The 15,142-nt window shown below is 34.4% G+C and overlaps 1 protein-coding gene across 4 annotated transcripts in view; it reads right to left on the minus strand.

Moving 5' to 3' along the window:
• The window catches only part of PHKB (phosphorylase kinase regulatory subunit beta), a 289,132-nt gene that overhangs the window by 148,321 nt on the left and 125,669 nt on the right, over positions 1–15,142 (minus strand). For all 4 annotated transcript variants that reach the window (XM_078062851.1, XM_078062849.1, XM_078062852.1 and 1 more), the window contains one exon: positions 10,526–10,641. In XM_078062851.1, coding sequence (XP_077918977.1) covers positions 10,526–10,641 — 116 coding nt within the window. The remainder of the gene's footprint in view (positions 1–10,525; positions 10,642–15,142) is intronic.

The following is a 15,142-nucleotide window of genomic DNA, read 5'->3' on the forward strand; positions in this document are numbered from 1 at the left end:
AACACTAAATGCATATCCTAGAAAAAAGAAAAAAAGCCTCAAATCAATTATCTAAGCTCCAACATAAAGAACCTGGAAAAAGAGCAAAATAAACTCAAAGCAAACAGAAAAATATAGAGAGATAAGAGCAGAAATCAATGACATTAAAAACAGAAAATAACAATTGCTGGGTCGTATAGTAGCTCTATTTTTACACTACTGGGTATTTACCCCAAAGATACAAATGTAGGGATCCAAAGGGGTACGTGCACCCTGATGTTTACAGCAGCAATGTCCACAATAGCCAAACTGTGGAAAGAGCCAAGATGTCCATCAACAGATGAATGGATAAAGAAGATGTGGTGTATATATACAATGGAATATTATGCAGCCATCAAAAGGAATGAAATAGTGCCATTTGCAGCGATGTAGATGGAACTGGAGGGTATTATGCTGAGTGAAATAAGTCAAACAGAGAAAGACATGTATCATATGCCCTCACTGACAGGAGGAATTCTTAATCTCAGGAAACAAACTGAGGATCACTGGAGTGGTGGGGGGTGGGAGGGATGGGGTGGCTGGGTGATAGACATTGGGGAGGGTATGTGCTATGGTGAGCGCTATGAATTGTGTAAGACTGTTGAATCACAGACCTGTACCTCTGAAACAAATAATACATTATATGTTAAAAAAAAAAAGAAGAAGAAGATAGCAGGAAGGGAAAAATGAAGGGGGGGGAATTGGAGGAGGAGACGAACCATGAGAGACTGTGGAATCTGAGAAACAAACTGAGGGTTCCAGAGGGGAGGGGGATGGGGGGATGGGTTAGCCTGGTGATGGGTATTAAAGAGGGCACGTACTGTATGGAGCACTGGGTGTTATACGCAAACAATGAATCATGGAACACTACATCAAAAACTAATGATGTAATGTATGGTGATTAACATAACAACAAAAAATTTTAAAAATTAAAAAAATAAAAACAGAAAATAACAGAGAAAATCAATGAAACAACTGATCTTTGAAAAGCTAATGAAAAGTTGATAAACCACTAGCAGGGCTGTCAAAGAAATAAAACAAAAGACAGTAATGACCAATATTAGGAATAAAAAAGGAAATATCATTACTGACATAGTAGACATCAAAAGGGTAATAAGAAAACACTACAAATAATTCTACATACATAAATTTGACAACTTAGAAAAAAATGAATCAATTCCTAGAAAAGCACTAACTACCACTACTTACCCAATATAAAATAAATCATTTGAATAGCCCTATAACTTTTAAGGATATTTAATCCATAACTTTAAAATGGCCAAAAATAAATAAATAAATCTCCAAGCCTAGATGATTTGATTAGAGAATTTTATCAAACATTTAAAAAAAGTTAACACCAATTCTACATACACTCTTCCAATAAACAGGAGAGAAAGTACTTTGGGTTTTATTTCATGAAGTTAGCATTACCTTGATACCAAAACCAGACAACGACAATACACAAAAAACAACTATACACCAATATCTCTCATCCATATATATATTAAATCCTTTTCAAAAAATTACCAAATAGAATTTAGCAACATATAAAATGAATTATCACCATAACTGACCAAGTAGAGTTGATTCCAGGGATACAGGGCAGGTTCAATAATCAAAAATCAATATAATCCACCATAATATTAACAGGCTAAAGAAGAAAAATCACAAGCACATCAAGTCTGTGTAGTATTGGTGGAGGGATAAACACATAGAACCCAGAAACAGACTGATACAAATATGCCCACTTTATTTTTAACAAGAGCACAAAGGCATTTCAATGGAGGAATGATAGTCTTTTTAACAAATGCAAATGATGCTGGAACAACTGGACATTCTTAGGTAAAAAAGAAAAAAGGAATAAGAACTTCAACCTTACTCTCATCAAACCTTATACAAGATTAATGCAAAATGAATCATAAAATTAAATATAAAACATAAAAGTATACAACTTCTGGAAAACAAGTTGTTGAAGAAAATCTTAAGGATCCAGGGTTAGGCAAAAAGTTATCTGACTTTATACCAAAGGTACAACCCATAAAAGGAAAAACTGATGAACTGAATTTCATCAAAATTAAAATTTTTTGCTCTGTGACAGATTCTGTTAAGAGGATACAAAGACAAGCTATAGACAGGGACAATATATTTGCAAAACACGTATCTGACAAAGGACTAGTATCTAGAATTAACAACTATCAAGAAATCAACAATAAAAAAAAAAACAACCCAAGTAAAAATGAGCCAAAAACATGAAGAGTCACTTCACTGAAGAGAATTTACAGACAGCAAATAAGCAGATGAAAAGTTCCAACATCATTCATTATCCACTAGGAAATGCAAATTAAAACCACAATGAGATACCACTATAAACCAATCAGAGTACCTAAAATAAAAAATAATGGTAACACCAAATGCTGGCAAAGATGCAAACTGTATCGCTCATACATTGCTGGTAGGAAAGTAAAATGATTCAGGACTCTGGCAAACAGTCTTGGCAGTTTCTTTGAAATCTAAACAGCAACTACCTGCCAAATGTACTACTGGGCATTCATCCAAGATAAATGAAAGCTTTTGTTCACACAAAAACCTGTAGAGACCCTTTTTGTTGTTGTTGGTTGCATGTGCTTTAGATGTTACATCTAAAGTGTGATCTTGTCTAATCCAAGGTCACAATGATTTACAACTATGTTTTCTTCTAAGAGTTTTTTAGTTTTAGCTCTTACATACAAGTCTTTGATCCATTTCCAATTAGTTTTTATATATGGTGTGAAGTAGGGATCCAAATTCATTCTTTTGCATGTAGATATCCAGTTGCCCCAGCACCATTTGTTGAAAAAAACTATCCTTTTTCTATTGAACTGTCTTTGCACCTTCATCAAAATCAACTACCATAAATGTATGGACTTATTTCTGGATTGTCAATTCTATTCTATTGATCTCTATGTCTGTTCTTAAGCCAATATCACACTATTTAATTATTGTAGCATATTACTCTACATATAATACGCATAGTACTGTAGTAAATTTTGAAAATGGAAAGTGTGAACCCAACTTTATTCTTTCTCTGGGCTGTTTTGGCTATTCTGAGTCCCTTGCATTTCCATATGAATTTTATGATCAGCTTGTCAAATTCTGCAAAAAGACAGTTGGACTTTTCATATAGATTACACTGATCACAGGAAATCTTTATATTTTTGTATGTCTTCACTAGAATCTATGCTGACCATTTTACCCTGGTTTTCAAGAACAATTGAGCCAATAATCTGGGTTTAATATACTGTCCTACTGACTCAAATCTGCAGCCTAGCATTTCACCACCAGTAAAGTAAGTACTTAATGCTTCCATATTTTAAACAAATTCCGTAATATTTCACATGGTAGTGCTAGAGTACTCAAGACAAGGACAGTGGTCTCTTTTCATATTCAAGGATATTTTAGAGAAATGACAAGGCCTGGAACCTAAAGGAATAATGTCCAAGTGAGGAATATGTGGTGGTTTAATGCACAAACACATGCATCTAACCTTACTAAATACCAGAAAACTTCCCTTTACAGTGAGGTATATGTGTTATTAAGATTGCAGAATTTTGAGAATGGAGAGAAAATAACCTAATCAAAAGGCAAATACAAAAGAAAGTCTATACTAAAGGAAATACATAATGTAGCCAGCCCAAGGTTCTGTCTTCAACAATGGTACATAAAAACAGTTAAGAGATAAATTTGGAAATTATCTTAATAAACCATTACAAAAGAAACATTGTGCCTAGAATACAGTAAATGTTCAATTCTCTCCATTTTAACCTGCTTTCCCAATGCAATTGATTAAATAATTGGACTTACTTGAAATTCACAAATATGTTAATTTACTATCCACTGGTTATTTGAATCTCTGGCAACAGCAAGCTATTTAGAAACTCAAACATATTCCTAATGTGATTTACATTTTATTGGCAAATGGAATATATTATGTTGTAAGCATTAAAAATATTTTACTGGCACAAGATACTCTCAGAAAATTAAGTTAGTCTATGATTAGCTAATGAATAAATTAATATTAGGGGAATATTACCAATAGAATATACACCAATTTGATTCTTGCAAGGTGTTACCTCAACATTCATTTAAAAGGGCTAAAAGCAACATTTCTTGGGATATAGCTTGTAGTAATGTGATTTGTTACATAAATCAAGCTAGAAAAAAGGATGGGTTTGGACTAAGTGATTTATAACCCACCATGGAATCCAAAAAATGAGGTTGTAATGGATGTTCATGAATTTTTTAGTAGGGTAAAAATTCATAAAATGAAGCACAGTGGATGAATAGTTGCTTCTATCATAACTCAGTGACTGGAAGATCCAAAATGACTTAAAAAGACGAAGTAACTTTAACAAGAACTATATTGAAAAAAATGGACACTAAAAGCTTCTCAAACTAAGTGGTGTTATGATGGTTACTTGGCTGATAGTTTAATGATGGTTTTCTTTATTGGAAAAGCCAAGAGAATAGAACATAAAACCATAAAAAAAAAAAAAAAACCTTGAAAAAAATCACATTTAAATTTTTTGCTTCTATGGTCTTCTTTATATTGCAAATACAAGACTTAACAAAGTAAAAAAAGGAAATAATGCTGTTAAATGTAAAGTTCTTTTTAGGAGTCAATGTTTCAAAAACTTATCTTTCCATTTGGGCATATATCTACATTACTAAGTTATTAAATACTAAAGTATTCCTTTATGCTTCCCAATAACCAAAACAATTCAAGGTTAGGTTTGAGATTAAAGAGTTTTGGTTTAAAGAGTTCAAAGGTAGCCCTGAGGAGTAGGAATATCCTTATATAAATGAAGAGGGGGAAACATTAAGATTAAAATACCTAAATTAAACTTGGAGAGGTTGAGAAGACTACTGGGATATTTAACTTTGGGGGTTAAGAATTAGTGCTACAATAGATATGTACCAAAATTATATATGGAGGAAAATGCAATTAAATCAAATAAGAGGATTTTTAAATGTATAGGAACTGCCAAAAGGCCTAGAGACTGAACAGGAGAAAAGAGAATTATACAGTTCCAGATACCCTAGCAGAAACTGAAAGGAACACGTTGCTTGAGGAAAATAGGGTCAACAGAAAAACCAGGAGAACTGGGAATGGTTACTTAGGAAACATTTTAAAAGAGAATCATTGTAGGCTTAGAGCAATAGACCCCTTTACTAAAGCCCTGAAAAAGGTGAGGTTGCTGCTAGAATGGGGTTCAGATAAAAGTAATGAGATCACTTTTTACAAAAAACTTCTGGGGTTTATCTAAGAAATACTAAATAATTAAAGAATTTGAACTAAAAGAGATATCAGCAAACCTGGGGCTGAAAAGGGCAGATCGGCAAGGGACTGACTAAAACACTAAGCTGAATCAAACTTTAATGATTACTTAAAGATATCCTTAAAACTTACCAAAATTTCACCAAGATTGTACACCCTGCTGTTATTTCAAATTTAAGGAAACTTTTTAAAACTTTAAAGTACAACATGATATAGTTGAAACAACTTTCCATTTGGAGGCCAACCCCCTGGAATCCAGTTCTAGCTCTACTACCTAGTGATTTGTAATATTTAAGGTGTGTGTTGGGGGGAGAATCACAAAACCTTTTAAACTTTAACTTTCTCCTGTATAAAAGGCAGTAATATGTTCCCCGTGTGGCCTAAATAAAAACTATTCTGTAACTGTACAGAGCCACAGATTACAATTATTAAAGTACAGCTGAGCTTGGATGCTGAAGAGGGAGCCTCTGACCTCAAATACTACATGCACGCATATTGGGGGCCCAGAGGCAGAAGTCTTCTTTGATCAAGGCGCAGCTTAGAAGGGATGTGTGCAGCGTGGCAAGGAAAGGAAGGAACATTTATCAAGCCAGTCACTCTGGCCAAGGCCTTAGTGAGCACCAAGGAACCAGTCAGATTGTGCTCTTTTTCTGACTCCTGCTAAAGAGACTCTATAGCACAGAGATAAAGAGAGGCAAAGTAAGTTAGAAGACAAAGGGCAGTATGGATACTTACAGGAGGAATTATTGTATACTATTTCAGGATGTCTGAAATTATGGGAACAGATTAAGGATATAACAAGGATATTGCAGTAGTAAAGATCACATCCAACTAGGAACAGATAGTTCTGGGATAGAAGAAGAGTCCCTGATTAGTAGCAGCTCTACATTCTACCACCCATGTGTAAGTGCAAGGTGCCAGCCTCCTACCACCATTGCCATCACCGAGCCAATGAGTGCCATGAGGCTCAGTTCTCCTGCAGTTTCAAAACAGACCCTTTGGCACCAGATGTGACACATCCAAAATATGCTTGTGGAGATATGAGTTCAGAAATGTTTGGGGAAAAAAATGCTTAAAGTTCTTTTGGGGAATTGTAAAGTTCCCATAGAAAATTAGGAGATCAATGTTAAATGTGTAAAACCCACCATCCAAATCTAAATGGCAAACTTCATTTCCCATCCATTTGAATAAAACTGACCTGCCACAAATTAAGATTGATTTTGCATGCAAAAGATAGCAAAGAACATCACATAATGATCTTCTGAGTCTTGAAATAAAATCCTTAATGATTCAGTTTAAAAGGTTGGCACCTCGGCTACATGAAAACATGCTGGAGCCTCTGTGTTTTTTCACGGGGAACATTCCAATATCCTCACTTTCTAGGGTTAATGGTAACGTTTACCCAAGGTTCTTCCTGAGTTTACTACGGTTTTTGTAAACAGAAAAACCTTTACTCCAAATATTTTATACTGAAAATGTCAGTGGGTTCACATTGGAATATACTAAATGGTTATTAAAAAGCAGAGAAGGGGGTTGATAAATCATAAATACTGAAAAGGTACATTTTTAAAAATCACCTTTTCTAATTAGATCCACTTTCTTATAATTTGACTGATAATCTGGAGTGTTAAGAACTTAATTTGAATGATAGCTGAAATATAACTTCCTATTTATTTTCCTATTTTTAGTATTTGCCAGACTTTAATGGCTGAATTGAACTTTCCCACAAATCATTTCTCTACTCCACTGACTTCTTCCCTGATTGCTACTATTCTGCTCTATATTTCAAAATGCCTCATATAAATCATAAAACTTATAGAAAAATGTGTATAAATTAGCTTCCTAAAGTTAACAGAAAAATCCTCTTTGTTTCAGTATTTGTTATTAACATACTCTGAAATGTATAAGTACACTTGCATTCTAGTGCTTACTTCTAATCAGGTATTCAAATGATTTGTATATATTAACTTCATCATTACAACAACTTTATAAAGTAGAAACTATTATTGTCTTCATTTTGTAGATGAGGAAACTGAGGCATGGGGATATTATACAGCTAGTGATCGGGAGCTAGATTTTAGTTTACTAAGTATCTTATATCAGCTTAATTTTTTGTGTATGATTAGTCCTTCTATTCAAAAAAAGTATATCCTCTTAACCAGTGTTTCCTAAACTGTTTCTGTAGTTCATTTAAGTCCCAATGATCTAAACCAACCTATAGTTGATAATCTTTAAATCTTAAATCTTTTAGTGTGAAATGGGTAAGACTAATTAATTGAACTATACTTTTTTTTAATTCAAGTATAATTAACATATAGTGTTATATTAGTTTCAGGTGTACAATACAATGACTCAACAATTCTATATATTACTCAGTGCTCATCAAGACATGTGTATTCTTGGGGCACCGGGGTGGCTCAGTCAGTTAAGAGTCTTGACTCTTGTTTTCCACTCAGGTAGTGACATCAGAGTTGTGAGATCAAGCCCGCACTGGACTCCATGCTGAGCATGAAGTCTCCTTAATATTCTCTCTCTCCCTCTCCTTCCTCCCCTCCCCACTCCCTCTCTAAAAAAAAAAGAAAGAAAGAGAGAGAGAGACAGAGAGAGAGAAAGAAAGAAAAAGAAAGGAAGAAAGAAAGAAAGAAAGAAAGGAAGAAAGAAAGAAAGAAAGAAAGAAAGAAAGAAAGAAAGAAAGAAAGAAAGGAAGGAAAGAAAGAAAGAAAGAAAGAAAGAAAGAGGGAAAGAAAGAAAGGGAAAGAAAGAAAGAAAGGTGGATCCCTATACTCGGGACACCTGGTGGGCTCAGTCAGTACAGCATGCAACTCCTAAACTCAGGGGCATAAGTTCAGGCCCCATATTAGGTGTGGAGCCTACTTAAAAAAAATAAATAAATAAAAGATATGTGAATTCTTAATCCTCTTTATTTGACCCATCCCCTAACCACCTCTCCTCTAGCAACTCCAAGTTTGTTCTCTGTATTTAAGAGTTTTGTTTTTTTGGTCTCTTTTTATCTTTGTTTTGTTTTGTAAATTCCACATACGAGTGATATCATACGGTATTTGTCTTTCTCTGACTGACTTTATTTCACTTAGCATTATACCTTCTAGGTCCATCCATGTTGTTGCAGATGGCCAGATCTCATTCTTTTTTATGGCTGAGTAATATTCCATTATATATATATATATCTCACATCTTCATTCATTCATTCATCTATCAATGGGACACTTGGTTTGCTTCCATATCTTGGCTGTTGTACATAATCCAGCAGTAAACATAGGAGTGTACATATCTTTTCAAATTAGTGTTTTTGTTTTCTTTGGGTAAATACCCAATAGCGGAATTACTGGATCATATGGTAATTCTATTTTTAATTTTTTGAGGAACCTGTATACTATTCTCTACAGTGGCTACACCAATTTGCATTCCCACCAACAGCATACAAGGGTTCCTTTTTCTCCACATCTTCAATGACCCTTATTTCTTGTGTTTATGATTTTAACCATTCTGACAGGTGCAGAATGATATCTCATTGTGCTTTTAGTTTGCATTTCCCTGATGATTAGTGATGTTGACTATCTTTTCATGTGTCTGTTGGTCTCTATAGGTCTTCTTTGGAAAAATGTCCATTCTGGTCCTCTGCCCATTTTTTAATCAAATTCTTTGTTTATTTGATGTTGAACTGTATAAATTATTTATATATTTTGGATATTAACCCCTCATCAGATATGCCATTTGCAGTATCTTCTCCCATTCAGTAGGCTGCCTTTTTGTTGATGGTTTCCTTCACTGTGAAAAAGCTTTTTATTTTGGTATAGTCCCAATAATTTAATTTTGTTTTTGGTTCCCTTACCTGAAGAGAAAAATATTTCTGTGACTAATGTCAAAATAATTACTGTCTAAGTTTTCTTCTAGGAATTTCATGGTTTCAGGACTCACATTCAGGTCTTTAATCCATTTTGAGTTTATTTTTGTGTACGGTATAAGAAACTGGTCCGGTTTCATTCTTTTGCACATAGCTGTCCAGTTTTCCCAATACCATTTGTTGAAGAAACTATCTTTTCTCCATTGTATATTTTTGCCTCCTTTGTTGCAGGTTAATTGACCATATAAGTGTGGGTTTATTTCTCGTTTCTCTATTCTGTTCCATTGATCTACATCTATTTTTGCCAGTACTATACTGTTTTGATTACTATAGCTTTGTAATATATCTTGAAATATGCAAGACACCACTAGCTTTGTTCATCTTTCTCAAGATTGCTTTGGCTATTGGGGTCTTTTGTGGTTCCATACAAATGTTAGGATTAATGTTCTAGTTCTGTGAAAAATGTCATTGGAATTTTGATAGGGATTGCATTAATAAATCTGTAGATTGCTTTGGGTAGTCTGAACAGTATAACAATACTGGTTCTTCCAATCCATGAGCATGGAATATCTTTCCATTTGTTTGGGCCATTTTCAGTTTCTTTCATCAGTGTTTTATAGTTTTTGGAATATAGGTCTTTACTTCCTTGGTTAGGTTTATTCCTAGGTATTTTATTTTTGGTGCAAATGAGCTGAACTTTTCAGTTAAAAGATAACCTCCCAGCATAAAATTTGGTGCAGTCAGTCACTAAAGCTATTTAGCTAACCTTAAGGAGTAAAGGAAACTCATACACCACTAACATCAGTCATAAGCTATTGTTATTTATCAAGCCCACTAAACCAGAATGCAAGATGTTGATCACACCTCCTACAGAAAACAATAAATGTTAAGTTTTGTATGAAGGTTGTGAGTATCTGGTTAGGATTTAAAAAAATCATCTCTACAACATGGAAGGGAATTTTTACGTGCAATGAATATACATTTGGTATTTGGCAATTTTAATGTATCTGATCTTTCAAATGGTGTCATTTCAAAAAGGAAAAAGAGTTGGTTGAGCAGAAAGGCCAAGCCTTGGACTGGAGGCCGATATGCATGTACTGACACCGTGGGAGGTTGGGAAAGATACCCTGTTTTTTCTTCCATCTGTTTTTGGGTACTGAGAACAGTCTCTTGCTTTAATTTTAAGTGAATTTCATCTGCATCATATATAGAAAAAAAAAAGAGATGAAAATTAACATAGAAACCACAGTTGCAATCTAATACTTTGATTTTTATTCAAATTCCACACATTTAAATTAAAAAAAAAAAACGCTCAAAAATCAGCAAATTACCTTGAATGTAGCTCTGTGCTTCCATTATTATATTTGCTTCCTCTTTCCCAGACACCAAAGTCTGGTACGCGGTAAACTCTTTCTACACAAAATACAAGGTTTTGAATAAAAGAGACCTAAAAGAAAAGAAATGAAACATAAGGACACATGCAGTAACAGGACTTTAGATACTGATAAGAGCAATTAGATTATCATTTGAAATCCAATTACACACTTGCTACCAACACTTTCTTAACGTGTTCAAATTCTTGATTTTTTATATTACTATGAATACTCTGTTATATCTGGTTTTTCTAATATAAAGCCAAAAGTGAGAACCTAATATACAGTACAGAAATAAAATTTAAATCCTGTCAATGCTTCAACTATAATTGTTCAGCAATGTATCTATTACTGTTCATGGAGACTGGATATCTTGAGAATTAAGAAAAATATAAAGCATTGTTTTATAATAGATAATATTTGTTATCTAAAATGTTCATATGAAATGTTAAATAAGTCTAAAACTTTGGAGATAAAAAGGTATTTCCCAGTTCTGAAATGAGTCAGTCCATTAACTGACTTAAGATTAACCTGGAGTCTTGAGTCTATTAATCCTGGAATCTAATATTCTTCCGGTCTTTTCTACAGCTGTAGATACCCATTCTTATAAACTCAAAGCTATGATTGGAGATGAGCTCCAACCAACAGGCCAAGAGTCACAGTTTCCTTGTAAAGTTTTCAGACAACTGATGAAATTTAAACTCTCAAAAGTAACTACAGAAAGCAAAGATTATGGTCAGTTCTAATTAAAAAAAAAAACTGTTCATTTTATTAAAGACAATATCTTAACTGGGTTGCTGGTCTTAATTACAAGGTTTTAAATTAAGTCCCCATGTTTGGTTCAATATTGCAAACTGAGTATGTGCACTTGCCTATCCATCCTTCATCTCGAGATCCCTTCTGAAGTGACAATATGTATCTCCCACCTCCCCCCATACACATAATTAATATAATATATATACTTTTAAGAATGACACAAAAATAGTGGGGGGTGCGCTAAATGGGTGATGGGCATTAAAGACGGCACTTGTTGGGATGAGCACTGGGTATTATATATAAGTAATGAATCACTAAATTCTATTCCTGAAACCAATACTACACTATATGTTAACTAACTTGAATTTAAATTAAAAAAAACCTCTTTACACAATTATAATTATTGTATTTGAAAAAATAAAATCATTAATGAAGTATACACAAAATAAAAAAAAAGAATGACACATTAATAATACTAAAAAACCAAGGTAATATTTCACCAGTACACCAGAAACTCTGCCAAATTATAATAGAAGAAAGCAATAGAAAAGAATTGTTTGAGAAATCAGAACAGAGGAAACCACAGCCTCTTAAAATGACTCTTCTTTGTTCTCTAGGATCTCTGGAAAGTTTCTAAGCCCAGAGTCAACAAATACATTGCTTAAGAGTTGATCTGTAGAGCAGTCTACCCAGATTCTCTCACAAAAGATGAATGGGTAGTACACTGGAATCCCTGACATTTCCACTCTGCATCTGAACAGAGATGTTTGCCCTTAGGGCCAAAAACAGCTGACGTATTTCAGTGAAGAAAAAAGCAATTAGAGTGTTGGAGCCTCACAGAATTAGAACAGAGCATAAGATAATTCTAGATTTCCACAAAATACATATGTATCCCGTAACTTCCCTATCCAAGAATGAAGCATTACATACCTACAGTAAACTTATTTTTTCACTTTGAATATTGTGAGGCTCTCCCCAGCTTTCCCAGTTTCTTGCTAACTTGCCTATATACCCTAAGGAAAACCTGCCTATAGAAAAATCCTGGTCCATTTTCACAAAACCTGGTATCTTTAGCTCGTCTATGGTCTTTAGAGTTATTTAGATTCTATAATACATACAGAAAATACTTTATACATTGTCAAGTCTTCAAGTTTAAAGATTTGAAAACATCTAAGTCCTCCTTCCTTTCATAACAAACTTCTCAAGTATATAATCCATATTCCTGTTCCTTCCTTCTCTTAGGAGGACTTTAGAACAGGGCTAGGCCCAAGTAAGGCAGTCTGCTCAGAATGCCTACATGGTATAATAAGTGGCTAGAAAGGCATTTCTGGCTAATAAGCCCTGTGAGGAAAACTAAAATACCATTTACATTCTAGTTCCACAAGTAAGGAGTCTGCAAATTGCCATTCCACCCCATCCTAAAAAGTAAAAAGCTGAACAGACTGAAAAATTGACAACTCTTCTTACATCCATAAGGCGGGGGGGGGGGGGGGGGGGGGTTAGACAGAGCATACTGCTGCCCTAAGACTAGAGAGACCCACAGGTGAATGCAGACAGCCATGGCTTCCTGGAGTAGAGACTCATGAGGCAGAAGTCACCTTGGGAACCAGTGCCAGGGTAGTAAAACCTGAAGTTTAGTAATTGAACTGCTAGAGGCTCAGTTAAAAACTGGAGTAAAAACTCTTAAGAGTTAACATCTCCAGGAGGACCAAGTCATAAGGAGTTCAGGTTGAGATTTACCTGCAAAATATTGAGATTTACCTGCAAAAACTCCACCAGGTTCCCATAGAAAATGAGGAAAATCCCCTATGTCTTCCAGCAGGGGGAGGGGAAAAGAAATCATTTTGAAATACAAGTATCCACACTTTCTAAAAGTTCTTGCTACACTAGTTCACTTTTACAAAAGACCTACATTACTACCTGTTTTCATTAACTGAAAGAAATCCAAAGAGGATTTTCACTTTTACATTAAAAAAAAAGCCGTTACTGTACAAATGCAGGACTTTTGTAAAAAAAAAAAAAAAAAAAAAAGTGGTGTAATGCAAACTTTTGGAAAGTGGGGGATAACCTTCACTTTACACATTAAGGCTCACAAAAGGTTCCATAGGAACACTCTACTTTCAGATTGTGGGGGAAATCTCTACGTGGAAACACTGTGTTTTTCATAACAAGGCCTCAAATCAGTGGAAAATGGTTAACCAGACCTTGACCTATTGGTCAATAGAATCTAACTGACCTGGGGAAGGGGAAATACCCAACTCCAGCCAGCTCTACTATTCCAGATGAGGAAGAGAAATATTCAACTTGAGCCTCCTAGAGCTATCTTGTCTTGCCTAAGGGGAGAGGGAAAAAAAATGAGATACACTTGTGAAGTTCATAGTCCAGAGGCACAGGCTAACTAAAAGACTAGACCTAATCATCGGATTACAAAATACTTTGCATCCCTTCCCCTCATATCTCACCACATTACCAAGGGCCTATTTACAACAGTTCCTTTATACTACATCATGTCCAGCTATCAAGAAAAAATTACAGAGCATATCAAAAAGAAAAAAAAAACCTCACACAATTTGAAGAGACAAAGTAAACATCAGAACTATACGTGCCAGGGATGTTGGAGTTATCAGACTAAATTTAAAATAACTATGACTAATATGATATGGAATCTGCTGAATGAAGTAATAGTAAGCAAGAACACAGGGGCAATGTAATCAGAGATGGAAATCCAAAGAACAAACTCCTCAAAAATGCTAGATATAAAAAAATACTATAAAAGAAATTAAAAATGTCTTTGATAAACTTATCAGAGATTCAACACAACTGAGGAAAAAATCTTGGCTAGAAGCTATATAAACAGAATCCTTGAAAGCTGAAAAGCAAAGAGAACAAAACTGAAAAACACAGAACAGAATATTCAAGGGCTGTGAGACAACTAAAAAAGGTGTAATATATGTAATAGGCATACCAGGATGAGAAGAAAGAAAGAAAAAAAGGAACAGAAGAAATATTTCAAACAATAACAACTGAGAATTCCCCCAAATTAAGTCAGATACCAAACCACACATATAGGAAGCTCAGAGAAAACTAAGTAGGATAAATGTCCCCAAAAACTACACCTCAGAATTTCATTTTCAAATAACAAAAAATCAAAGATAAAGAAAAAATCCAGAAAAAAGAAAAAACAATTACCTTACCTACAGCAGAACAAGGCTAAAAATTACATTCAACCTCTTCTCAGAACCATCTAAGTGAGACTGGAATGAAATACTAAAAGTGCTGAGAGAAAAAAAAAAAAAAAAAACCTAAAAAACTATCAACCTAGAATCCTGTACCCTGCAAAATTATCTTTCAAGAGTGAAGGAGAAATAAAAACTTTTTCAAATAAATTGAGGAAATTTGTTGCCAGTAGGCCTGTCTTGCAAGAAATGTTCTTTAGAGAGAAGAAAAATAATATGACAAACTCAGATCTGAATAAGTGAAGGTGAAATAAAATTTTTTTTTATTACTCTTAATGGATTTAACAGATAAGTTTGTTCAAAATAATAAATAGTAACAATGTAATTGATTATGTATTTTTTTTTTAAGATTTTATTTATTTGACAGAGAGAAAGACAGCGAGAGAGGGAACACAAGCAGGGGGCATGGGAGAGGGAGAAACAGATTCTCCGTGGAGCAGGGAGCCCAATGCGGGGCTCGATCCCAGGACCCTGGGATCATGACCTGAGCCGAAGGCAGACGCTTAACAACTGCGCCACCCAGGCGCCCTTATTATGTATGTTTATACCAACATGTATCCTTATATATAAGTAAAGTTAATGA

Source organism: Halichoerus grypus, chromosome 15 (genome assembly GCF_964656455.1).
Source record: "Halichoerus grypus chromosome 15, mHalGry1.hap1.1, whole genome shotgun sequence".
NCBI classification, from domain to species: domain Eukaryota; kingdom Metazoa; phylum Chordata; class Mammalia; order Carnivora; family Phocidae; genus Halichoerus; species Halichoerus grypus.